Genomic DNA, 27,116 nt, shown 5'->3' on the forward strand with positions numbered 1-27,116 from the left:
TTCAATAGTAACGTAGCCTTTGTACTGAGACAAATTTTCATTGTTATTTTTAGAAAGATTTTTTGCTAAGAAAAAAATTAAACATATTTACATATTTTTCATTTTATTTCGTATTTTCTTTAAGGAGTGCTTTCTCAATCATTACTAGAGTTGTTTCTGGGAGGGACTTTCATATCTGGTCAACGTCATAATATTATTTTGTATTTTTACTTGGAATAAATTAATTTTATGATGCTAATTCTTTAAAAGTTTATTTTTTTCATTTTCAGTTATTTTTGAAGCTAAAACCTTTGTAATATTGTTACTAAAGTGTCTAGTTTTTTGAAATGCAAAGCTTTATGTATTAACTCGCTGATGTGGTTTACAGTAGTGGCAGTGATGGAAACGGATGATTCTGTAAAGGGACTGGGACTGGGACGGACAATTGGGTAATAAACGACAGTGAGCAGAACGTGTGGGATCTTGACAAGCCTTTTCCTTATCACAGTGGCTTAGTGTGAGACTAGGGATGATGTCGCAGGACAGACAGGTCTCTAAGGATGTCACAGTGGGTTTATACAACACCAGATGCAGCAAAACCTGTCGTCTGATAATGAAGTCAGCCCTCCTGAACCAGCACCGGGTATGCAGCCAACCTTGGCCGGCAACGTCCAGTGCTTTCCCTAAAACTCCTCTTTATGTCCAGTGTGTGTGTGTGTGTGTGTGTGTGTGTGTGTGTGTGTGTGTGTGTCCGTCCCCCACCAACTGCTGTCCATGTGTGAGCCGGTGCCTTTCCCTCCCGACCTTACTCGCATGCACAGTGGTGACATGTGTGAGAAGACCCCACCTTGTATGTTGCATGACTTGAATGCCTCACCTGACTCGTCCCTGGAAGGGCTGGCGGCAGGCCCTGGGGAAGCACACTCTGTCACCACGCTACGTCACCACTGTTCATGCGTCAGCTGCGTCTCCCCCACTCCCGCTGTTCTCTGTGATGGCGCCCGCCTGCCCGTTGTTTGCCTCTTCTCGTGGTCACACTGGGCTACTCTGTGCATGATCTGTCTGCCTTGCTGCTGCTGCTGCTGCTGCTTCAGCTCCCCCCCCCAGCCCCGCCCCCAGCCCCGGGAGGGCATCCACAGTTACTGCAGAGACATCTCCCAGTGACAGAGCTGGTGTTGTGTAAACGGCACATCCGGCACATCCGGCACATCCGGGGACTCCTCTAGACAGATGGTGCATTTCTGCTAGTTGTCGGTGGCCTCTTCTAGTTCTGTTGAAGTGGCGAGGAGATTGATCAATAACTGGGATAAGTAAGCGTGTGTCCAGAGTCGGCTCTTGGGTTCGCTCTATGTATTCAGTTTTGTAAATAATATATAGATTAGATCAAGTTGTGATGTAAAATTTTAACTCAAATTGGGTCCTATTGGTTGGAATTTTACATTAACTACAAATAAATGATTAGGAACAGAAGAAATTGGGAAAATTCTTGTTTAGTGGTATAAAGATTCTGCTTAGATTTCTGCCTATATCTTGTGTTTTATAGCTTGTTAGTGAGGCATGGGCTGATGCAGTGTACTGCATTTATGCAATTAGCAAATAACTGCTAGTTTTCATTTTATCTATTATATTAGCAACAAAGTGGCATTTAACTGGGTAAAGCTCCTACCTAAATATTTGAGTATTGTGACATCTCAGCTTGCAAGGTTTGAATGAAAGGTTAGTCACAGATTAGTGAAAAAAAAAAGTGTCTTTTTGTTAAAAATGGCTTATTTGTATGGATCACTCCTCTATCACTAGTTTGTATGCTGTGTCTGCTAACATTTTTTTTCTTTTATAATAACCAAACTTGTCAAACTCAGCTGCCATAGTGTTCCATTCCCACCACAGAGTATTTTATAATTGATGCTGTTGACTTAATACCCCCGGATGGGTCAAGAAGTGGACCATGAGTCCAGAGCTGTTGACTTGTGTGGATATAGTAGTTCACTGGGACCAGTAGAGAGCTTGGGTGCTAGTACAGGGCACGCTCCTGGACAGAGTGCTGTTGGGGTATAAAGGATTAGGTATTTGTATTTTTGCTGTCAAAATGATGGACATGACTTTTAGAGTGTTCACAGCTAAGATCTCTGTATTTGTTTTTCAACTAACAACTAATTTTATCTGTACTGTATCCTTTCCTACCTGTTCTCTTGGGTTGTGTTCGCTGGTAAGCCTTCCTCTGCCCTGGGGCTTGGACTAACACTGCTTGTACGGATTCGCTACTGTGACTGAATGTGGAGCTCCTGCAGTTCTCGCTTAACTGCTTAAACTTTGTAGTTTGGACTTTTTTCTGTAATAACAACTTATTAAATCTAGTTGTACGAAGTACTGACACTTGTCATCTTTTGCTACGGAACCTCTCTCCATGTGTTTGTCTGCATCTCGGGAAATTCGGATTTGCTCCATTAGTTTTTTAAAAACAAAACAAAAACCCCAAGTCTTCCGAACAGTTCACCTATTCCATCAAAGTCCACTTTTCCCAGACACAACACTTTCACATGCACAAATAAATTTGAAGCAGGAAAGTGTTTGTGGGCTCAGGTGAGAGACGTGGGGGCTTGGGACGTTTTCACACTGTTGATGGCCCTGTGGGCCTCGGGCAAGCTGAATTGGAGCTCTGCCCCTGAGCTACGCCCCCCCCCCCCCACCTCCCACGCCTTGGATTTTAATTGCCAGCAGGTTGCCACACGAGGCCAAATTCCTTAATCAGAACTGTTGGGAAAAGGTAAGTATTGACGTCATCTTATTTTTCAAATGACACCAGAGTCTCCTAATGAATTCTTTTCAGAAAATGGGGCTTTGTAAAACTTCGGATGGCTTCTGGCCTTGCGCCACACGTTTGTTCTCTGAGTGTCAACCAGACCTTGAAGGAAAAGGGTGTGGAACCCAGCACAGGGTGCTTCAGTCTGGGTGGGTCTGGGCACAGGTGGTTCCAGGATGAAGGCCTGGGGTGGAGCCCAGCCAGGGTGACTAGCCTCTGGGCTCCCCGCTTCCCTGTTGGAGTGGTGAGGGAGGGGAGGGGAGGGGAGGGGAGGGGAGGGGAGGGGAGGCGGCAGGAGGGGCCTCACGGGAGCAGGGGAGCAGAAAGCTGAGAGGTTTGGGAGGCGGGTTCAACCACCTCTGGTTGCCACCCCCCACGCGACCTCGACCCTCCTCAATGTGTGTCCCGTGCGCCCCCTCCCCCATGTCTGCCTCCCTCTGGCCCGGGCTTCCTTCCCGGGCGTGGACTCCCTGCAGGTAAGTGCACTGCATGCGCGCCCGGCCGACAGGGACCCAGGGTCACCCCTAGTGGCCTTGGCTGGTGCCAGCCGCAGCCATGGAGCCCATCACAACACCTTAAGGAACAGCCACACATTAAAGAACAAATCGAGTCCTCTTTTCAGGGTGTCCATCTGCCTTGAACCCCGAACTAAAGTGGTTCTGATGTCCTGCCCTGCGACATGAAGCCGGAGGAGTTATGCAAAGGCGTCTTTGAGACAGAAACTTCTGGGCTTGGCCTTGTGTGTGGCATGAATCCCCAGCTCTGAAGCACGGGGTGGGTGGTGGGTGGCCGCCCAGCACAGGCTCCGACTGTGGGGAAGGGGGGGGGCGCTAATGTACCTGCTCTCCAGAAGCTTCCATCACCAGTGAACACCCCGCTTTATAAGAGGCCTGGTGTAGGAGGTCTCCACACCCTCGACATGTTTCCAGGAAGACACACACACTCACACTCCCCCGTTTTTTATCTGGAGTAGTTGATCTAAGGAGATTGTTGAGCATGGGAACCAGAAGGATTGTTGGGGGTTGCTTTTTGTGTGTGATTTTTTCTGTTGGTGGGTGACTGGGATCTGTGAATTCACTCAAGAAAGATCAACAGAAGACGAACGTTAACCCACCGTGGAGCTGCTCCCTGCGGAACTGGACAGATGGGCAGGGGAGTGTCTCCACGGGCAAATCAGTGGCCCGGGCCGTCTAGCGTGCGGCTGCCTGTCCAAGTTGGGTTGTGTACAGCTCACCTGAGGCACCTGGGCAGCCTCAGCCTCAGAGCTCCCCGCCTTTGGATAAAGGTAGCCCCGAAAAAGCTGCTCCTGTCAGCTCTTGACTCAATTGACCTCAACTTAAAATAGCGTTCATAGCAAGCCTGGGTGTTCGAGTCGGGGCTGGACCTCACGACCTTCACATGCCAAGGGCATCCTCTACCACCAAGCCACATCCTTGGCGTAATGGGTAGCTTTGTAAGAAACTGCCAAACGGTCTTCAAAACTGAGTGCCTCTGACTGTACACACCCACACACCCCAACCCCCAAAATGCAGTCGGGGTGCTAGATCCTTTGCAGTGTGTCTCATGTGTAGTGAATTTTTACCCTTCTAAACGGTGTTGAGTAGGTTTTGTTGAAAATAGGTTGAGTAGGTTGACATGTTCTACCACATAATGTAGACCATCTTTTGGGATACTCATTTGCCTTCTGTGTGTTTGTGTGTATGGTTTATTGTTTTTAGGACAGGGTCTTAACCCTGGCTGGCCTGGTACTGGCCATGTAGCCCACCCTGGCTTTGAAAATGCAACAGCCCCAGCCTCGGCCTCCAGTGTCCGGATGATAGGCAAGTGCCGCCACATTCTGAAACACAGCACTTCTGACAGCAGGTGTGTGTGGTAAACAGTTCTGAAGTGGACACCTGGATGCTCTCTCGTTCAGTTCTGCCTGCCTGGAGACAGCATCAGTTCCCATAGGTTGAGAGCCCCGTCCCCAAGGCTGCCTCATCTCCCCGATTTTAGATGCCAATTGCTAGTCTCAGCTTTAAGCTGGGGTTCACACAACCCACAAAGGCAGCTGTGCTGGCTAATGTCAATCTGACATACCTGGGGAGAAGGATCCTCAACTGAAGTATAGCTTCCTGCAGTCTGGCCTGTGTGTCTGTGTCTTCTGGGCGTTTTTTTTTTGTTTTTTGTTTTTGTTTTTTTTTTGGTTTTTTTTTGGTTGTTTGTTTGTTTGTTTGTTTGGTTGGTTGTTAATTAAGTAGGAGGGACGGCCTATCCCACTGCAGGCAGTCATAGCTCTACACAGGTGGGCCTGGAGCAAGCTAGTAGGGGTGTGTGTGTGTGTGTGTGTGTGTGTGTGTGTGTGTGTGTGTGTGTGTAAAACTAGCCGAGTGTGAGCCTGGGAGAAAGCTAGTAGGGGTGTGTGTCTACTCTGTAGTTTCTACCTCAAGCCCCTGCTGGCTCTCCTTGATGAGCTGTAAGCTTAAAGATATGTTGTTTTGATGGATGCAAGTAAAGGGATGCACAGGTGGTTATGGGGGCAGGGGTGTGGAAGTACATTTATCACAGGTGTAATGTCTAAGAAATCTTTGTTCAACCCAGGGTCACCTTTTTTTTTTTTTAATTCTTTGGAGTCAGAGTCTCCTGTAGCTCAGGCTGGCTTCCAATTCACTAAGCCTAGGATGACCTTGAAATTCTTATCACCCTGCTTCTCCCTGCTGAGTGCTGGAATTACAGGTGTTTGTCACCATGCCGAGGATGAAAGCCAGGGCTGCCTACCCGCTGGGCTCACTCCTGCGGGAGCCACATCCCTAGCCTTCATGCTTCCTTCTAAGTTTTTTTTTTTAGTTTAAAATATGCTCACAATTGAGCTAAATTTTGCACAGTATTATATACACATATGTGTGTGAATTATCTCTGTCTACATATAGAGGTTTTTTTTTTGTTTTTTTAAGCATATGGACCCGATTTTGGAGACTGCCCTTTCTCCATGAAAGAAAAACCAAGCAATAAAGCAGAGTATTTGCAGGCAGCCTCTGGCTCCCCCCCTCCCCCGCTGGTTTGTGTTTATACCAGCTCTCTGCTCCCGATTGCTGTAGCTCCACTCAGCTCAGGACATGGGCGTGCCGCTCTCTAGCGGTCCCCTTTCCTGCTTTTGATTATTTTCATCTCTGCCTGTCTGTCCAACATTCTTTCAGGCCCCTCTCTCTCCGCAACATTCCTCCTCCAGGGTGTGAAAAGCCCTTCAAGTCTCTTTTACTTTCTCAGTTTTAGAATCAGCTCTTTAAAAACTCTTACTGGGATTTTGAGTGGAATTGATTTGAATCTATACATGTTTGGAACTCTAACAATATTGAGTTTTTGGAACAATTTGGTGTCTAGTGCTAGAGATTAAACTCAGGGCTCCAATGTTGTGTATCTAACCCATGAATGTGGTATATCTCCATTTCTCAAGGTCATTTTGTTGTTGTTGACCTGTAATGTTCAACATACATCTTCACATGCTTTGTATATATGTACCTGTCTCATGGATTCTGGTGCTGTTATATTTGGACTATTAAAAAATGAAATTCTTATTGCATTCAGAAACAAAACTTTTTGAATATTGACATCTCCCATTAAACTGCTAAACTGCCCAGTCATCATGCTTTTGTAGACTTTAAGAGATGTTCATAGAAAATGACTTTGTTTACAAGTATAAGATCTTTTGTTTTCTGAGAAGAATCTCATGCAGCCTGGGATGGCCCCAAACTTTCTGCATAGCCAAAAAGTTGTCCCTGAACTCTTAATTCTTCTGCCTCTACTTCGTAAGTGCTGGAATGTGTGACCATTCCTGAAGGTTTTTTAAAAAATTATTTACATGTGGGTGTTTTGTGTACATGTGTGCATGTGCACTATGCATGTAGTAAAAGAGGGTGCTGGATCCCCTGGGACTGGAGTTAGAGATGGTTGTGAGCTGCCATATGGATAGTGGGACACAGACCTGCGTTCTGGAAGAGCAGCCAATGCTCTTAACCACTGAGTCATATTTCCAGGCCCCATTTTTGTCTTTTAGATAGCTCTACTGTGATGGCTAAAAACTCCAGTATATTGAATTGGTAAAGAAGTGAACATGCATAATTTCAATTTCTTGAACTTTGCCAGGGATTGCTTTCTGCCTCAGCATATGGTCAGTTCGGGTCAATTTCCCATATGAGCATCCAAGGAATGTATTCTGGAAGTTGTTGATCATACCCAGATTGCCAAATACATGTTATATATTCAGATACTGTACATGCTACTCCAGTTTTTCTTCAAGTCTGTTGCTTCTGAGATGTGAACCTGTTGCCACCTTGAATTTGTTTTTGTGGTTTCGTCCAGGTTTGATGTGAAGTGTTTATCAATCACCTGTGACTTCTCATGAACCAAATCACTATCCTAGGGTTTGCACTGTTGGGAAGAGACACCATGACCATGGCAGCTCTTACAAAGAAAGCATTTAATTGGGGTGGCTCACTTAGTTTCAGAGGTTCAGTCCATTATCATAAGGACCATGGCAGCAGCATGCAGGCAGCCTTGGCACTGGAGCTGAGTGCTAGGTCTTACAGGCAACAGGAAGTAGACTGTGCCTCTGGGCGGTATCCCGAGTATAGGAAACCTCAAAGCCTGCCCCCACGAGACATACTTCCTCCAACAAGGTCATACCCACACCAACAAAGCCACACCTCCTAACAGTGCCACTCCCTGTAAGATTATGGGGGCCAATTACATTCAAACTACCATGCTTACTATTTTGCAAGCAATAGTTTTTACTGGGAGGGTTTTCCTGCATTAATGAAACCATGCCAACTTTGAGTTTTCTCTCCTTCCTCATTTCTATGCTTCTCCCATTGGTACATGGCATCAAAGGAGCTATGAACGTGCCTGTGACTGTTGCCTTCATGTTAAATCCGAGCCATACATACAACTCTTTGCACACCTACAGGCATGTTCTAGGTTTGCCTGGCTGGCTGGGTCTTCAGGTCTTTTGCAGCCACTGTTGAGATCCACAAATGACTTGCTGGTCACTGGCTTTTCTCTGATCGATGGTGTTCCATCACACCATCTCTGCAGCTGATTCTGCAGCTCCTTACCTTAAGGTATACCGTCTCCCGAACTGGATTTCAGTCTTGACGGTCCCTTTTTGGGCTTGACTTAGGTAAGTCAGCCTACTCAACATCTCCTTTGAGATGTCTTTGATCAGGTGTCTGAAAATTAATATGAATAAAAGTTGTTTCTCGGCCGGGCGGTGGTGGCGCACACCTTTAATCCCAGCACTCGGGAGGCAGAGCCAGGCAGATCTCTGTGAGTTCGAGGCCAGCCTGGGCTACAGAGCAAGTTCCAGGACAGGCTCTAAAGCTACACAGAGAAACCCTGTCTCAAAAAACAAAAAAAAGAAAAAAGAAAAAAAAAAGTTGTTTATCATCACTCCTCCCCAAATCTTTTTGTCCTCTCCATTTCTCACTTATGTTCGCCTCGTAAGAACATAAAACAGTTTTTGTTTTTTATTTTTTATTTTTTGGCTGGGATTAAAGGTGTGCATCAGCACCCAGTTTTATGTTGAGGTACAACACACAGAACATACTGGCTTGACTGAGATAAAGAGAGGAACATAGACAGATGTGGCCAGAGGTGGGCAAGGGCATGGCTTGTAGAATCTTACAGGAGGCATTTTGATGTTGTATGAACAGGACAGAGGCGCGGGAGGACCTGGCCAGTAGATCAGCTACAAGTCCACAAGAGGCGAGATCCTGGCGAGTCTGCAGAGCTGAAGCCACTGGGTCATTTGTAGCTAGGTGGTACTTCTCAAAAACTGCAGGGTTAGGACTCGGGCTCTCAGGCTGGGTGGCAAGTGCCTTCACCCGCCGAGCCTTCTCCTCAGCCCAGACGGGCTTTGTATCTCTTTAGAGGTTATATATATATTTTGGTTGACAAGGAAACATTCTCAAATGACTGGTATCAAAACTCAAGTTTTTATTGTATTAATTCACACTGAATTTTCTGACATTTGATAACAGATGTCCCTGCAATTAATGTCCTTTAATCCCACCAGTGCCAGTGTGTCCTGGGAAGCTGAGGTCTGAAGAAGGTGCAGAGCTAGATTGGTGGGCAATACTCAACACAGGCATGTAACAGAGCGTTGGTTCTTTCCTGCGAATACTATTGCATTGGTTTAGGGTTTTTTTGTTTTTCGAGACAGGGTTTCTCTGTATAGTCCTCGCTGTCCTGGAACTCGCTTTAAAGACCAGGCTGGCCTTGAACTCACAGAGATCTGCCTGCCTCTGCCTCCCGAGTACTGGGACTATAGGCGTCCGCTACAATACCCAGCTCTATTACGTGCCACTTAACTGGCCATGCTCTCTCCAAGTACTAACCAGGCCTGACCCGGCTTGGTTCTAAGATCAGATACATTCAAGAGGTGTGGTCCTACACTGTCACACCTTCAAATGGCTTCCCTGGAATAGTTACATTTGACCAAGCCTCTATAAACCTGTTCAGTGGCAATGGAGACTTCTCTCCAAGTTACCATCAAGTAACCAGCTCTGCTTAAAGACTAGGATTTGTTGAGTGTGTGTATAAATGTAAGACAATTATACCCAGAACCTTGAATTTTAAAGACTTTCCTACAAGAAACAGTTAAGTGTATGATCGACCTTAAATGTAATTACTTTTAACTATTTGAAAAGGTCAACAACAAACAGTAGTACAATGGATTCCATTGAACTCACAACCTAGTTCAGCACCAGGGCTACACCATGTTTATCTCCCAGACCCACTCGTTTCAGACAGGACAACACATCGTCGACCTATACAGCGGACAGCAGAGCTAACAGCACCCACTGCTCAGTTCAGTGGTCACTGTCTCAAGGACAGGATACGAAGTTCTGGGTCGTGTGCTTTCCTTTATCTGGGAAACAAGAGTGTGTGATTTCACATCTTACAAGAAAAGGTTTTAAAAGCGATACTGTCCCCACAGAAAGGACAGAATAACTTTCCCACCCTTTGAGAAAGTTTGCCAGTATAAAAATGTCCTTTCTGATTAAACCCACAAACTTTCAATTGCCTAGATAGCACTCCTAGTTGTGACTTTTCATGTTATGATAAAAAAATTAATATATTGGTGTGAATTCTTCTGTCCCTTTACTATTTCTTCAATGATAAAACTGTTCCCTGCTTTTAGAAGATATGCAAATAGTAAATAAATATAAAAACACTCAAGTACACTGTATATGCTACATGAGATCATGTGTCTTCCTTTTGGTTTACTATATTTGAATATAAACCTTAGATATGAAAAAGTAGCTTTTCAAAGACCCATGTATCTGGGCTGGTTGTTTAATCCTCACTGTAAACAACACACAGTGCACAGACTTTACAATTTGATATTTATTCTCTTGTGGAATGCGAGGTTCAGTATTACAGCATGGTTGTCAAGGCTACTCAAGTGTGACGAACTTCATATCTAAGTGCTGTAGAATTTGAATTACTTTAAACAAAATCCTTGTTATTGTACAACTGAGGTCTGATGGTTTTAAGTTGATGCCTAGGTGTAGGACCAGACACAAACCTTAAGGATGTTTATTACCTGTACATATATATACAAATATATTCCATATGTGTGTGTATACACAGGCATGTATTAACTTATGTGGGAAATTTATAAAATTATATACATACACATACATGCATATCTATATACAGCTACCCACCCTCAACCACTGAGCTGTTTTAACACTAGCTCATTAGCTCCGTGCTCAATTATTATTGCTGTCTGGTATAACTACATGATTTTAGTGCCAAAACCAGACACGATGGGTGTAGGATGGACACTTTGTGCATATAGATACGTGTATCCTTGTGTGCCTGTGTAGACAGAGCAGTTCCTCCTGTGTGTGTCGGTCAGGCTCTCCTACAGTAAACAGCCTTCACCAGAGTTTGGAATTTTAAGCAGTGTAAAATCTATGTCTGAAAAACTGCCTGTGTTCATAGTTACAAAATATATATATATTTTATATATATATATATATGATTGAAACCTACTGAGTACATATGTTCTTTGAATCTGGCTATATCCTAGCCATTAGATAAATTAAACAAAAACCCACCCTCTAATAGGATGTTATTATAGCCTTAAATATACCAGTACCTGCATTTAGAGTAGTTATTATACTGTAAAAGTGAACAAAATGATGTTAATAAAGATTTGAAAAACACTATCTGCATCTGCATTAAATATACAAAGGTTGCCACAGGGCCTGGTTCAATTCATTGTTTAACATTTTCATGTTCTAGGGATGACTAATATTAAAGTCATTCGGAAAAGTATGGCTCATTAAGGCTTTTATACAAAAGAAGCCCTATTTAATCAATTATAAAAACAAGTACTATTTTAAAGAAAACAAATGCACACAACACCACAGCACTGGTGGATTTCATCGGGGACAAAGTGACTGTAGAGGAGACTGTCCCCAGCAAGAGCATCTCCTGGTAGCACATGGAACTTGGCCACTTCCTCTGTCTGCAGCTATTCAGCATGTAAAATTTAAACCTTTTCACATTAACATTTAAATTTAATACAGTGCAAATATTTGAGAATAACTTGTTCCCCAGTGAAACAAGAGCCAGCACTATGCTGAATATTCTTCGATCTATTTATACATTCAGTTCAAGTTCCCCGTAGACTTAGGAATTTGCTGAATATCAGCAGAATGTAACTGAACTGGCAGCAGGTGCATCCAGCATGCAGCAGTTACTCGAGAGAACGCATGAAGGTCTCCAGGTTGTACTCAGACTCGTACTGCTCGGCATCCCAGAGGTCACTCAGGTTGTCAAGAACTGACTTCATGCTCGCTTTTCCAGAAGTGGAGCTGTCGGCCTTTTCTGCTTTCCCATCCTAATGAAGCAGTGGCAGATAAAAGGAAGTTGCTTATTTGAGACAGGGTCTCACTATACAGCCCTGGCTGTCTTGGAACTCACTGTAGACCAGGCTGGCCTCAAACTCACAGCGATTCCCTGCCTCTGTTACCTGAGTGCTGGAACTGAAGGTGTGCACCACCACCCCCCAGCTACAATGAGGTTATTAACTTCAGAAATTTAAGAGAAGAGGTAGCAATTTCATTTTATCTTAACACCATGTAATAGGTGTAGATGCTCACAAGTTAATTTGCCTAAATTGCCAATTATTAGGATGTGGACCAGAAATCCCCACTATGAGTTCCACAGACTCCAGAGATAACAAGATCCCTTGAGAAGGAAAACAGGGAAGAAACCTTGAGACAAGACATTGGTGACAATACAAAGACCAAGACTTCAAACATCCAGTATGTAGGACTTTATGTGGCCCAAAGTTATCAGCTGGCTCACACAATGGCTTACTAGGCAAGGGTACTTGCCACCAGCCTGACCGCCTGAGTTGTGTCCCCAGGAGTCAGGTGCTGGAAGGAGAGCCAACTCCAACAAGCTGTTCTGACCCCAGCATGCTGTGTATGTGCAACAACTGCCCCACATCCACTGAAGTAAATGGACTTTAAAATAAAGCCAGGCGGTGGCGGCACATGCCTTTAATCCCAGCACTGGGGAGGCAGAGCCAGGTGGATCTCTGAGTTCAGGGCCAGCCTGGTCTACAGAGAGAGTTCCAGGACAGCCAGGGCTACACAGAGAAACCCTGTGTGCACATGCACAAACATATAGAATTTAAAATACAATCTCTTTTTAAAAAGTGAACTGAACATATTTACTATTCTTAATGCTTTTGCTTACTAACTTCAGAAGACTGTGCTTTGCCCTCACAGCTTATCACAGACAACCACCAAGACTGATTAAAGCCAAGTTCTTTACCTTATCCAGAGTAAACAAGTCAAGAAGCTGGTCAGTCCCCATGCTCTGTAAACTAGAATTCTCTTGGCTAATAACGGTATTTGCGATGTTCATCTTGAATTTCTGCAAGCCCATTATCTTCTCTTCCAATGTCCCTCTGGTTATCAGCCGGTAGACATTAACCACACGTTTCTGAAGAAGAAACAATTCAACTGTAATGAAAACTGATTCAACTCAGGTTGGCCAAGCCAGCCCTTTCTATTATCTTAATTGGGGTTTTGTCTGGTCCCATGGCCTAAAAATGTTTTCAGGAGCCGGGCGGTGGTGGCGCACACCTTTAATCCCAGCACTCGGGAGGCAGAGGCAGGCGGATCTCTGTGAGTTCAAGGCCAGCCTGGTCTACAGAGCGAGATCCAGGAAAAGGCGCAAAGCTACACAGAGAAACCCTGTCTTGAAAAACCAAAAAAAAAAAAAAAAAAAAAAAAAAAAAGTTTTCAGGAACTGCAGATTATCAGGATGGACAGTGACTACCCAGGCTTTCTTAGCCAAGCTCAGAAAGTGGTAGTGGAAACGATACCACAGAATATGTGAATGACATGTCCAAAGTCACAGCACTTCTTAACATCAAAGCAAGAATGAATTTGAATCTAGTCTTCTTAGTTTTCGTGTAGTATTTGCCTAGCTTTTAGTGGAGTTTTTGATGACTTTTACCTGCCCGATACGATGGGCCCGGTCCATGGCCTGTAGATCTCGCATAGGGTTCCAGTCATGCTCCACAAACACCACAGTGTCAGCACCAGTCAGGTTAAGCCCTAGGCCACCAACATGAGTTGTAAGTAAAAGAACATCAATGGATGGGTCATTGTTAAACCTACAAACATAAGTAACAAAAAATATTGTTAGTACATTTCTTACTCAGGATCCTGTAATAGAATAAAACTGTTCTAGAAACCTACTGTCTTAGTTAAGGTTTCTATTGCTATGATAAAACACTATGTTCAAAAGCAATTTGGAGACAAAAAGGTTTAATTCCAGCTTCTAATTAACGCTCAGATCACAGTTCATCATCCAAGGAAGTCAGGGCAGTGGCTGAGACAGGCCATGCAAGAGCGCTGCTTACTACTACTGACGGGGCTTGCTCAGTCCTCCTTTCCTCTTTCCTAAAGGTTGGTTGGTTGGTTTAATGTGCACTGGTGTTTCGCCTGTATATATTCTCTGTGAGGGTGTTGGATTCCCTGGAACTGGAGTTACAAACAGTTGAGAGCTGCCACGTGGGTGCTGGGAATTGAACCCAGGTCCTCTGGAAGAGCAGCCAGTGCTCTTTCTTAACCACTGAGCCATCTCTCCAGCTCCAGTCCTGTTTTCTTATAGCAACCAAGACCACCAGCCCAGGAGTGGCATGGCCCACAGCAAGCTGGTCACTCCCAGATCAATTAAGAAAATGAACCACAGGCTAGCCCAGGTCCACTCTGGTGGGGGCATTTTCTAAGTTGAGGTATCTTCTTCCAAATGACTCTAGCTTGTGTCTCAAGTTGATATAAGACTAGCCAGCACAGCCATGGTATGGATATTTGTTTTCCAGTAAGATGACAATAGCCTTTGAATATACTATAATGGTTAAACTCATTGTCAACTTGATGAGATTTGGAATCATCATAGAAGTGAGTCACTAGCTTTATCTGTAAGGGAGTTTCTAGATTAGGTGAATACAAGTGGGAATACCTGCCCAAAATATGGGTGGTACGTCCCATAGGGAGGTTTTCTGGACTAAGTGAAAAGGAAAAAGAAAAATCAATCAGATGATCCTGCATTCATCGCTTTCTGCTTCCTGACTGCAGCTGCAATGTGACCTCAAGCTCCTGCCCCCTGACTCCTCCAACATCAACTGTACTCTTGAACTATTACATATTTTTAATATAACACACTGTATACACATATATGCATGCATGCAAATCTGTAGAAATAATTCATTCTAAAGCTCATCAGAAATTTCATAAACAAAGTTAAGGCCAAAAGGTATTTTATATCAGATACAGAGTAAGTCATAAAAATGCAGATGTTTTAATTAAAAAACCCAACTATGAACTTTTCAAGTATAGAGACAGATGAGTGGGAGGAGGTTACATCTTCCAGGGAAGGTAGAGGCAAACATTCAGGATAGCTGTATTCTCAGAAGATACTCATAGGGACATCTAGTAGTCTCTAGGAAAAAGGACAATTATTACTAACATTAAAAGTAGCAGCCACACTCCTGGGTAAGATCGCAGATTGAAGCTCCTTCAGTGTGACCCACTGTGAAAAAAAGGATAATGAAATAATAGCCCTCTCCTACAAAACACAATAGTAACCGGAAACGGAGGGAATAACCAGGTGAGAGCTTTGCCAAGGAGCACAGTGGAGCAGCCTCACCCCTGTGCCTGTGCTGAGGAGCACACTGGAGCAGCCTCACCCCTGTGCCTGTGCTGAGGAGCACACTGGAGCAGCCTCACCCCTGTGCCTGTGCTGAGGTGAGCAGGACCTTCCTGGGCGGTGCTCCCTCCTCCCCTCTGATTCCACAACTGCAACAACAGCCAGCAGGAAGCTGACGCAGAGTCTGAGCCTCTCCCTGAGCAGGCATCTAGGCAGGAAATGAGGACACTGTCCCAATCACCTGATGAGACAAGAACTGGCCAAATCTGAAACTGGATAGACTGTAGAAACAGATGCTGACGAGGCAGCCCAAAGGATAAATAAATAGCACAGTCCCGGGCACTTTCTGTACCTTGGACTTAGCTCCAGTACATATGGAACATGATGGGGAAATTTCCAGAAACCCCACACTCCGTGCTGAGGGCTGGGAAAAGACCAAGGAAGGGCTGACAGCAACTGGCCATTAAGCACAACACAACTCCAGAAGCCACTTGCTCTGAATTCTCAGATACTTGTACACACAATTCTGGCTTCACTGGAGCCACAAGCTGCGCCTCCTCCATCATAGTCTGCTACATGGAACAGGGAGGAGAGGAATTCAAAACCCCTTCTCCCAGGAAGAAGGTAGTCTGATGACAGACTCCCACCCCCACTCCTCCTCTGGCTCTCCCTCCTTCCCTCCAGGTTTCTCATGGAGCCGAGGCTGCTCTCAGAGATTCCCTTCAACTCCTGACTCACTTCCCAAGGGCAGGAATTTTAGGCATGCCTGATTTGATTTTGCTACATATTTTAAAATATCGTCTATCTGGCCTTTCTTTAGAACAAACAAAAACGACTCTTGCATAAATATCTCTAATGCTCTTCCTTTTGTTTTTGCATCGCTCAATTAGGTTTCTTGTCTGTACTGTCAGACATTCTATTGTGCATCCTATTTTCCTTACAGCCTACTCCCTTACATTCCTCTCTTATACCCCCCCCCCCCTTGTTCCCTCTAAATTGTCTTTTTTACATGTATGAGTGTTTGGCCTTCATGCATGCCTGGTATACCAGGAAGCTAGAAGATGGTACTGGATTTCCCCTGGAACTGGAGTTATGAGTCACCATGTGGATGCTGCGAATAGAAGCTGGGTCCTCGAAAAGAACAGCAAGTGCTCTTACCCACTGGACCACTCCCTCCTCCTCTTACTTCTTTACTAATCTATATGCCCTGTAGATCCTAATATTCCAAAGTCCCTTCTATCTACCTTTCCCTGGTTTTCCCCTCTTGGTCAATACCAACCCTTGTGATTGGTTAGCTTATTCCCTTCCTAATGTTAGAACTCAGTATCACTGTACTACTGTCGTTTGTTATGCCAACAGTTATTGAAGTTGGAGAAGACGACGGTTGTAAATGACTAGCTGGTAGTCATGGGTGCTTCTGCAGCTACCTCTCTAAAGAGCGGTGGTGCTGTGATGGCGCCCAACTCCGAAGATGTAGACGGAGTTTCCAGTTCACTGGGAGGAATGAGATCTCAGCCCGTCCGAGCACTGCAAATACTTAGGCAGAAAGGATACACTGGGAGAGGAGGACAAGAGGGAAGGGGAAAAAGGAAAAAAAATCCAACCAATAAAAAAAAACCCTAGACATGCAAGTCCCAACAAAAGAAAATCAAGAATCATGAAAAAACTCAAAGCAGTATGAACCCTGTGAAAAGCAGCAATTCCACAAAAGTGGGAGAATGAGTCAGATGAAATCCAAAAGACTTAAGGGGGAAAATTATAATAATGTTTAATGAAATTAAAAAGGACACAAATGAACTTCTAAATATATTTAAAAAGGAAACAGTTGAAATGAGGAAGCCAATATAGGATATGAAGAGGAATTCAATAAAGAAACAGAAATTCTGAAAAAGTGGGTTCCAAGGATTGAAAGGAGGTCACCAGGTTTGTGGAGCAAGTGCTTTTACCAGCTCAGCCATCTCATCAGCCCCAAACTGAAAATTCAGAAATGAAAAGCTAAGTCCGATGAAAACCTCAATTCTTTAATCCTCATCCTCCTAGGATGGAGGAAGGTGAAGTCAGTCAGACAGAAAAGGATGGGAGAGAAGAAAAAGGAAAACATCCAGACCCTGAGGAAGACCATCAGGTTGTGACAGCACATGAGGTCTGTGAACAGCATAAAAACCAGATGTACTACACCAAGCGTTAATACTCTCAGTCAAACCATGGTGGAAAGCCCCCCAAATCTAAGGAAAGAAATGAACACCCAGATTCAGAAGGCATTTAGAACGGCAAACAGGGAGTAAGGAAGGAGAAAAGCATACAAACTGCAAGGAAGAAGCCCATGGTGCATAAAGGCACACCTCATTTCATCAGGAAGTGCTACTGCCTGAAGACACAGACCAGCCTCAACACAGCAGTAGTGAGTGACTTTAATGCCAGCTATCCCAGACAGACAGGCTAGCCAGAAGGAAAACCAGACACACTATTGAACAAGAAATGAGAGAGAAAATTTAAATGTCTGGAGTCAAATGAAAATGAGAACACACCAAAACCTCCGAAACCCAATGAAAGCAGTTCTAAGAGGGAAGTTTGGAGCTACAAGTGCATGGGGTAAAAATCCAGAGCAGGAGGGATGACGCAACAAGGAACGGCAGAGGACAGGCTGACCCTAGAAGTTGTCCTCTGACCTCCGGAGTGCAACACAGACACACACACACACACACACACACACACACACACAGCTCTATAAAGATTCCATCAGAAAAATCAATCAAACTTTTAGCAAGTAGTTTTCCTACACACCAGTAACAAACAGGCTGAGAAATAAATAGAAAAAGTTTTGGAAGAAATCTAACCTAGGAAATGAAAGATCTCTACAAAGAAAAAGAGGTATCTGTTTGTTTATTGAGACAGTACCTCTCTGTATAGCTCTGGCTGTCCTAGAACTTGATATGTAGACCAGGCTGGCCTGTATTTGCTTCTTCTTCCCAGTTACTGAGATTAAAGATTTGTGCCACCATGGCCAGCTAACAATGAAAAATTTTAAAAACTGAAAAAAAGAAATTGAAAAGGACACTTGAAGACAAAAGAACCTCAATGCCCAGTTTAGAATATTGTGAAAAAGACTGTACTACCAAAAGCAATCTACAGATTCAAGGAAAACCAAATCTAACCTTCAACAACTCCACTGAAGAGTACACAGGAGGCAGTACTAGGACTCAGTGGGTTAAAAATGAATAGAGAAGGAAACGAAATGGGGCGAGAATGGAATGGGAGAGTAGATCTGGGAAGAAGTGGTGAATAAGATTAAAAATACAATATATGACATTCTCAAAGAATTTATGAAATATTTCAACAAGCTAGGCATGGTGGCATTTATCGTCTACAGAGAGGGTTCCAGGACAGCCAGAGCTACATAGTGAACCCTGCCTCAACCAACAAAATAAAATGATTTCAACAACTCTTCACAAAAAATAGAAAAAAGAAAATCCTATTCATATTAAGTACAGAAGACCTTCAATAAACCAATACCATCTTGAGCCAAAAAAAGAACAATTAGAGGTCTCATCATAGCTGATTTCAATTACATCTCCACAGGAATAGCATAACTGAAGGGCACAGACACCAAAAATTAACACAATAAAACAAAGGATCCAGATATAAATTCATGTAGTTACAGCAACCTGAATGTCAACAAAATGCCAAAAACACACACTGGAGTAAAGACAGCCCTTTTTCAACTGACGGAGCTGTGAAAACTGGACCTCCACATCTAGATCCCTGTCACCCTGCACAAAAATCAATTCTAAGTGACCAGAGACTATAACATAAGAACTGAAAATTTCCAACCGTAAGAAGCAAAAATAGGGAAACTACTTAGGATATAGTCACAGTTGGGCATTTCCTAAAAAGGATTCCAATCACTCAGGAAATAAAGCCAAGAACTGACAAACAGGATCACATGTAATTAAAAATCTGTACATCAAAGGAAAACAACCAATGAAGAGACAGCTTACAGAATGGGGGAAAGTCTTCGCTAACTTTACAGAGGATTAATATGCACAATGTACAATGAACACAAACTAAATACCAAGATATCAAACCACTCGACCAATAAATGGGCTAATGAAATGAACAGACAATTCTCTGTCTCTCTCTCTCTTTTTTTTTTTTTTTTCCTCAAAGACAGGGTTTCTCTGTGTAGCTTTGGAGCCTTTCCTGGAACTCTCTCTGTAGCCCAGGCTGGCCTCGAACTCACAGGGATCTGCCTGCCTCTGCCTCCTGAGTGCTGGGATTAAAGGTGTGCACCACCACCGCCCGGCCAGACAATTCTTAAAGATGTAATAGAATGGGTTATATGGAATAGAACAAAACACAGACAGACACTTAACATCACGAGCTGTCGTGAAATCAACAAAGTCAGGAGGCTGGGGCACCAGCTCAGTGGGTGAGGCACGCCCACAGGAGCTCAGGCCCGAGAACATACATAAATGCCACATGGACCTGCAGCCTGCCTTTTACGCCAGCCTGGGAAGGTGGAGATGGGAATCCTGGAGTGACTGAGCTATCAAGATTAGCCTTACCGATGAGCTCTGGGTTTGAGGAGACCCTGCCTGAAAGAATACGACAGAGAGCACTTGAGGTCTGGGACTGAACCTGGGAATGTGCTTTGTCAGAATGCTGACTCCAACAATGTTATTTCTGGCAGTTTACAGAACACACATTACTTGTTTTAGCAGAGAAGCAGTAGCTAGGACAGGATCTCAGCTAAGCTATCTATTTACTTGCTTCCACCTTAAACCCTAGAAACAGTGAGGAAAAAAGTAGTTAATTTCTGCAGTTCTGTATCAAAAGGAGATTTATTTGGACTGGATTACCCAGTAACACACCTGCAGGTATCTATCTACCCAATGAAAACATTTCTTGAAGCAAAGGCCTACATAAGTAATAACAAATATACTAATCTTGACTCCTACTGACATCTGGGGAGCTACTTACCTGGAAACGATGGAATGCCTCTGTCCAGGAGGTATGCTGCCATCTAGCCTCAGGTAAGTGACAGAAGGCAGGTGAGGCTTTAGCAGGTCATGTTCTACTATATCGAGCATGCTTTTAAGCTGACAGAAGATCAGTATTCTGTGCTGGGCCACCACAGACTCTGTGCCACTGTCCGAAGTGCTGCCATTTCCCAAACCACAGTCCAACAGCAACTGGGGAAGACAATATTACACAGCTATTCAATGGAAGGAGACAACAAATACTTGCTACTGTAAGTATTTCTATGGAAATAAAAAGGTTAAATTTATCTGTAACCTATTTGCCTATTAGTAGTTGGGGCTGAAACTAACCACCTGTTTCCCCTCCCTTAGTCTCTGATATTCATTAGACCTTTAGTAAATGTTATTCAAGGCAGTGACAAAGATGTCCCAAACAAAAGCTATAAAGCAACTTCAAGTGACATGTGGTGACTTTAATCTCAGTACTCCGAGAGGCAGCAGGCTGATAGATCTGTGATTTTGAGGCTAGCCTGGTACATAGTAAATTCCAGGCCAACCAGGACTACATAATGAAACCCTGTTTATTTATTTTTTATTTTATTTTTTTTATTTATTTTTTTTTTTAAAAAAGCCAGTCAAAACACATATTGTATGATTCCATTTCTGGGAAACAGTTAAAGAGATAAATCATGGAAACCAGGTTCAGGATTGCACAGGAAAGGTGGTGAGCGGCTGCTTGGGAGGCAGTGGTTCTGGGTTACAGAGTACTTGGGGACTAGATGGTAGTGACTGCTGTACAACACTGTGAATATAATGTCAGAATTGCAGTTAAAATGGCATGTGATTGTTTTTTTAAAGCTGTATAGAAAAATTAGCTGTTTGAATTTTACCATACTTTATTTAACTACATGAGAAGGGGAAAAAAAAAAAAAAAGGCCAATTGATGGTGGCACATGCCTTTAATTCCAACACTCGAGGCAGAGACAGGCAAATTTCTGTGGGAGTTTGAGGCCAGTCTGATCTACAGAGTGAGTTCCAGGACAGCCAGGGCTATACAGAGAAACCTTGTCTCAAACACCACTACCTCCCCCCACACAAAATTTAGTAAACCAAATTTAAAAATATAGTAAATATATCAATAATCTTTAGGAACAGAAATTTTTTCTAATACATTATTTATCATTATAAGACATACCTGTTTCAAAGCTGAGAGTTTAGGGGCATGTTGAATATCACGAAGGGAAGAATTCTGAACTGCCAGTTTTTCAGTAGTACTCTGGAATTCTGGATGCTGAGGGGTTAAGACCAATGCTGGATGGTTGCACAGTTTACGTAAATATTGTAATGCCTTTAAAAGAGTAGAAAAACAACTTATGTAACTCCATTTTTTCATACCACAAGTGTTTGCATTTTTGTATCCTTTCTTCACTATTCCATTTGTCTAGAAAATGCCTACTCAAGTGTTCAAGAACCAGTTTAGAGCTGGGCAAGATGGTTTAACCCACAAACCATTTGCCACACCACAAGCATGAGGACCACATTTCAGATCCCCAGAACCTACATTTTAAATGAATGAATGAATGAATGAATGAATGAATGAATAAATAAGACCAGTGGGGATGGTGAACTGTCTGTAATTCAGTGCACAGAAGAAAGATACAGTAAATCCTCTTGCCCGATAAACCTAAGTGAACAGCAAGCTTTAAGGCTCAGAAAGCTGGGAACAATTTATGAAGATACCTAGCAGGGTGGTGGCGCATGCCTATAATCCCAACATTCAGGAGGCAGAGGCAGGTGGATCTCTTGAGTTTGAGGCTAGCCTGGGCTACAGAGTGCCACCACCACCCAGCATTCTTTAATTTTTAAAAGTAGTTTATAACCTCTACCTGGAATACATGACCTGTAGCTTTAAGCTTTGGTTTTTCAGTTTCTTCTGAAAGGGCAGCTGAAGACACGGTCTCATCAACATCACACTTGGCACGAGACTTTGCAAAATCTTCATAAAGCTGAACCTGTGACATTACCCCAGAGAAACAGTATACATTTTAAAAATGTATTCAGATATATATCTATTAAAGCCAAGATTAGTAAATCAAACCAGCCTTCATAAATGAAAGCAAATTATGACACCTATACCTCATTATTAGTATTAGAGATCATCTACTTCCATCTGTGTTTAAGTTCCTTTAAAATTAAATTAGCTTCAAAGTATTACACACACACACATACACACACACACACACACACACACACACACACACACACACACACTAAACTTTTTCACCATTTAGGAAAATATATTACCAATAAAAGGGAATCAGATTCTTTACAAGTAAACGAGAAGTCTCTTTTTAAACATGAGGCTGTAAGTCCACTGTAAGAGCAGATTTGAGAAGATTGTCACCGCTAGTTCAAAGCATTAATGTGTATTAGCTAACATCATGCAAAAGAAAATCAAATCTATCAAAGAGTGAAAGAGCAAAACTCACAGAAAACAAACCCATAAATGCTAAACAAAGCCAAATAAATGTCACTCAGAACTCTCTTCTTCCAGATTTTGTTTTTGCTTTTTGAGACAGGGTTTCACTGTGTAGTCCAGGCTGTCCTGGAACTCAGAGAGCTCCACCTGCCTCTGCCTCCCAATGCTAGAACTAAAGGAGTGTACCACCAACAATTTCTATCATGAAATCATGTGCCACTCTGTGGTAAAATCCTATGCCATCCCATTCTCTTCTGTCAGGGATGTAAATCACCCTTTTGTAAGCACATCCATGTTACATATGGCACCTGCCCATCAGTCATGTAGTCCCAATTCCAATACAGATCAACTGTCACAATTTTCTAGACTACCTGTGCTCAAGTGAGCCTTACTCACTTAACAGCAGCACCAAAGTACAAGAGCAGCGAGGGTACAAGTCTGGCTATGCCAAAGAGAAGTCATAAACGCTTTAAGTGAAATACCTTCATGAGAAAGTGGTGGTGGGTTTACAGGGTGATTTGGGGCCGGATGCCAGAGGATTATTTCCTTATATTTGGGAGAAGAGTATTGGTCTCTATTTTAATCTACAGAATTCAGATTACTATCCTTAGAGAAAATAAGGTATTCCTTTGGAATGAAACCCTCTAGTCTCTTCCACCAGAGCAAGATGCAGTTCATGTTTACACTCTACTATTAACATCAAGATTTAAGGAATCTGGCTAAAGTCACTTAATAAATCTGGAAGAGTTTAATTTTCTATAGGCATCTGATAACACTAAAGGCTGTTCTACTAATGCCATCCTCTCAACCATGACAATGAGCATATTCCTAACCTGGAGAGGGCTAAGAGTACAGTAATAGTCTTGAATAATTTTAGGTGGAAGATCCTGCAAGACATCTTCTTTCATTCTTCTCAAGAGGAATGGCAGGACTTGGCGGTGCAGTGCATCCATTGCGAGAACACCTGTCAACAGTGAGAACATAGCTTTAAATGTCTGGAGTAAATCACACAACCACAGGGACTTCTTGTAACTCTTTCTTACCGGCTTCTTGTTCTCGACTGGAGCTCCGTGCATCCCTACTTGCTAGTATAGGTTTACCGTATCGAGCAGCAAACTGGCGTTCAGTACCCAAAAATCCAGGCATAAGGAAATCAAATAATGACCACAACTCCAAAACGTTGTTCTGAACATAAAAAAGAAATACCAATTATCTTTTCTTCAGTTTTGAAAATAACATTTCCCATTAGATCTGGACCCCAATGTGCCTCCCCACTTTGTTCTTCTTCAGAAGCCTCCTCATCCAGCCCAGGCTCTGGCTCAGCATGTACAGCTGCTCTCTAATATGGGCAACCTTCTAATCTTGCTAAAGCTCTGAAGAGCAGAAACCTATCTGACAGCTTCAAAGCTAAACTATTAAAGGAGGGAAAAGGAAAGAGAGATGGTCTTAACTAGACAAAACACCAAACCTTCTGATGTTTCCATCAAGTACAAGTAGTAATCTAAAAAAAAACCTAAAAGTCACTGGATGTGGTGGCACACACCTTTAATTCTAGCACTCAGGAAGCAGGCACAGGCGAATCTCTGTGAGATCAAGGTCAGCCTGGTCTACAAAGCAGGCTACACAGAGAAACCCTGTCTTGAAAACCAAAAAAGAAAAAAGAAAAAAGAAAAAAAAATAATAATTATAATAATAAAAAATATCCCCTCCTCCCTTTTATTTCTAACTTGTGAAGGTAGCTTTATTTTGTTCACGTTTTCATTTATTGCACTGTCATGTGTTATAACATTAAAAACTATTTTTCAGGAATGAAAATCTGCACATTCAGCACTATCAGCTACAAAGTCAATTGGTTTCAGACAATAACCAGCATATATTAATTTAGTGACATTAATAATTCCAAGTATTTATTTTGCTTCACTCTTCAATTTTCTTTTGTCTCTGAACTGAGACCTCACAGACTCTTGCAGCTCTCTGTATAAAGTATGTCCCAAGAGGGACACCTATGAAAGTCACCCCAGCCATAAGAAGCCAGTTCTTTCTAATCCAACCGGGGTTTTTCATTTCTTCTTCTATTGTCAAGTTCAGGTTCAGAGTTGCTTCTTTCTGTCGACTGCAGGCCTGCTACTTCTCCTAGGTTTGGCTCTTTGGTTGACTTGCAAGGGCCAGACCATCTGGCTCAGTGGTGTCATCCTTAGAACTGGAAGACAGCTGGTTTTGACTCTGTGTCACCCCCACTGTATGAACCCAATTTACAGAGCCATTACAATCAGAACTTCGTATTCTCTCTCGAGGTTCGGAAAGCTCACAGTCCACCGACATCAGTACACCTGCCCACCATTAGCTGAACCTCGTGGTCAGGCCTCCCCTGCCCCCCGCTACCCCCCAGGACCCAGACACTGTGTCCCCTCCTCCCTTTTAAAGTACTTTAAAACACACACATACAAATAAGCAATCCTTTTCGCCAAGATGGCGCCGAAAGCGAAGAAGGGAGCTCCTGCCCCTCCCGAAGCCGAAGCCAAAGCGAAGGCCTTGAAAGCCAAGAAGGCAGTGCTGAAAGGCGTCCACAGCCACGAAAAGAAGAAGATCCGCACGTCACCCACGTTCCGGCGGCCCAAGACCCTGCAGCTCAGGAGGCTGCCTAAATATCCTCGAAAGAGCGCGCCCAGGAGAAACAAGCTTGACCACTATGCCATCATCAAATTCCCCCTAACCACTGAGTCAGCCATGAAGAAGATAGAAGACAACAACACACTTGTGTTCATTGTGGATGTCAAGGCCAACAAGCACCAGATCAAACAGGCTGTGAAGAAACTCTATGACATTGATGTGGCCAAAGTCAACACCCTCATAAGGCCTGATGGAGAGAAGAAGGCGTATGTTCGGTTGGCTCCTGACTATGATGCTCTGGATGTTGCCAACAAAATTAGGATCATCTAAACTGAGTCCAGCTGGCTAATTCTAAATATACTTTTTCACCATAAAAAAAAAAAAAAAAAACCACACACATACAAAACCAACTTTGGGCTAGGGGTTTAATGCAGAGTTGCAATTGCCTGAAATCTTTGAGGCCCTGAGTTTGATCCTCAACACAACAAAATAATGTAACCCAAAAAACAAAAAACTCCTAGTAAGTTTAGAAACAATTGTAAATAAAAAGCTTGTCTCTGATGATTACTAAAATATCAGTGTTTACTTAACTAGTCATATTTTAACCCTTAGAACATTGCTTCTCAACCTTCCTAATATTGCAACCCTTTAATACAGTTCCTTATGTTGTGGTGACCCCAACCATAAAACTATTTCAATGCTACTTTTAACTGTAATTCTGCTACTGTTATAAATCTTAAGTATCCGATATGCTGGACATCTGACATACAATCCCATGGGTTTGAGACCTAGCTCTACAGGTCGAGGACCACTACCTTAGAATAAGCAGTCACCACTAAAAATAAACTCAAAATAAGAATTATAAGCCATGCAACGTGGCACAACCCTTTGATACCAGCACTCCTGAGGCAGAAGCCGAGAGATCTCTAAGTTTAAAACCAGCCTGGTCTACATAGTGAGTTCCAGGATAGCCAGGGCTACACAGAGAAACCCTGATGCAAAAGGGAAAAAAAAAAAATTATAAAGAAAATTGCTGTGTGTAGTGGCACACATCTATATCCCAGCACTTGGGAAGCTGAGGCAGGTGAAATAAATTTGAGGCCAGCTAAACGACAGAGTGAAGACCCTGTCTTAAAAACAATAACAACAAACCAAAAACCACACCATCAATTTTTAGAGCTAGAGCATATCCATCCTTCCACCAACTGGAGAATGATAAGGTGCAAGGTGCCCTTCCTACCACAGATGGCTATCCAGGCTAGATAAGAACATCTGCTGACTTCTTTACACCTCTACTGTGGGGTGATTCATATCTACGTTGGTTCTAGATTTTCAGTGCTAAATCAGATTGCTGATTTAGAATTAGAATTAGAATCAAATCTGTTTCATACACCAAACAAGTGTTATTTACATAGCCTAAAATTAGGTTTTAAGCATGATCTTTAATAAAACTTGACCAATTTAAGAGGTAAGTAGATCTTTGAATTCAAGGCCAGCTTGATCTACATACAGTGAGTTCTGGGCTAGCCACAGCTGTATAATGGCAGGGGAGATGACACACAGTGGTAAAGAACGCTTGCTACTCTTAAAGAGGACCCAGACTCAGTTCCCAATACTTACATGTTGGCTTACAACAATCTCACGGAATGTGCACCCTCTTTTGGTCTCTGTGGGCTCCTGATACATGGAGTACACAGGCAAAAATGCTCATACACATAAAATTTAAAAAATATAAATGTAAAATACTTTTAAAAGATTCATTATGAAAGGCCAGGTGTGGTCATGCACACTTGTAATCCCAGCATTTAGAAAGCAGAGGCAGGGGGATTACAATGAATTTGAGACCAGCTTGAACTATCTAGTGGGTTTCAGACCAGCCAAGGGCTACAACTGTGAGATCCGGTCTTAAAAACAAGCCAAAAACCAAAACCAAAACCAAACCATACTTGCCCACTTTAGCTATTGCCATATACCCAAGAAACCTTTTTTTCTTCAAGATTTATTATGTATACAGTGTTCTGCCTGCATGTACGCCTGCAGGCCAGAA

At 43.0% G+C, this 27,116-nt stretch overlaps 3 protein-coding genes across 3 annotated transcripts in view; 1 reads left to right on the forward strand and 2 right to left on the reverse strand.

Moving 5' to 3' along the window:
* Positions 1–10,147: 10,147 nt before the first annotated feature.
* Positions 10,148–27,116, reverse strand: part of Btaf1 (B-TFIID TATA-box binding protein associated factor 1) — a 94,826-nt gene continuing 77,857 nt past the window's right edge. The window contains exons 31-38 of the mRNA XM_059258779.1: positions 23,503–23,644; positions 23,293–23,423; positions 21,867–21,992; positions 21,176–21,328; positions 19,982–20,193; positions 13,304–13,463; positions 12,614–12,784; positions 10,148–11,669 (exon numbers count right to left, since the gene is read on the reverse strand). Coding sequence (XP_059114762.1) covers positions 11,526–11,669; positions 12,614–12,784; positions 13,304–13,463; positions 19,982–20,193; positions 21,176–21,328; positions 21,867–21,992; positions 23,293–23,423; positions 23,503–23,644 — 1,239 coding nt within the window. The 3' untranslated portion in view covers positions 10,148–11,525. The remainder of the gene's footprint in view (positions 11,670–12,613; positions 12,785–13,303; positions 13,464–19,981; positions 20,194–21,175; positions 21,329–21,866; positions 21,993–23,292; positions 23,424–23,502; positions 23,645–27,116) is intronic.
* LOC131907578 (uncharacterized) lies at positions 24,169–24,815 on the reverse strand. Its single transcript, XM_059258781.1, has one exon. It carries the CDS (start codon positions 24,521–24,523, stop codon positions 24,377–24,379), a length of 147 nt encoding a protein of 48 aa, XP_059114764.1. The 5' UTR covers positions 24,524–24,815; the 3' UTR covers positions 24,169–24,376.
* On the forward strand, positions 24,912–25,452 carry LOC131907546 (large ribosomal subunit protein uL23-like). Its single transcript, XM_059258780.1, has one exon. The coding sequence runs from the start codon at positions 24,929–24,931 to the stop codon at positions 25,397–25,399; it is 471 nt and encodes a 156-aa protein (XP_059114763.1). The 5' UTR covers positions 24,912–24,928; the 3' UTR covers positions 25,400–25,452.

The sequence above is a fragment of the Peromyscus eremicus genome, chromosome 1, assembly GCF_949786415.1.
Source record: "Peromyscus eremicus chromosome 1, PerEre_H2_v1, whole genome shotgun sequence".
Lineage (NCBI taxonomy): Eukaryota > Metazoa > Chordata > Mammalia > Rodentia > Cricetidae > Peromyscus > Peromyscus eremicus.

Bases quoted from the DNA above. Each gene is read 5' to 3' on its own strand.
- LOC131907578 (XM_059258781.1), bottom strand. From the start codon at position 24,523: ATGAAAAACCCCGGTTGGATTAGAAAGAACTGGCTTCTTATGGCTGGG.
- LOC131907546 (XM_059258780.1), top strand. From the start codon at position 24,929: ATGGCGCCGAAAGCGAAGAAGGGAGCTCCTGCCCCTCCCGAAGCCGAA.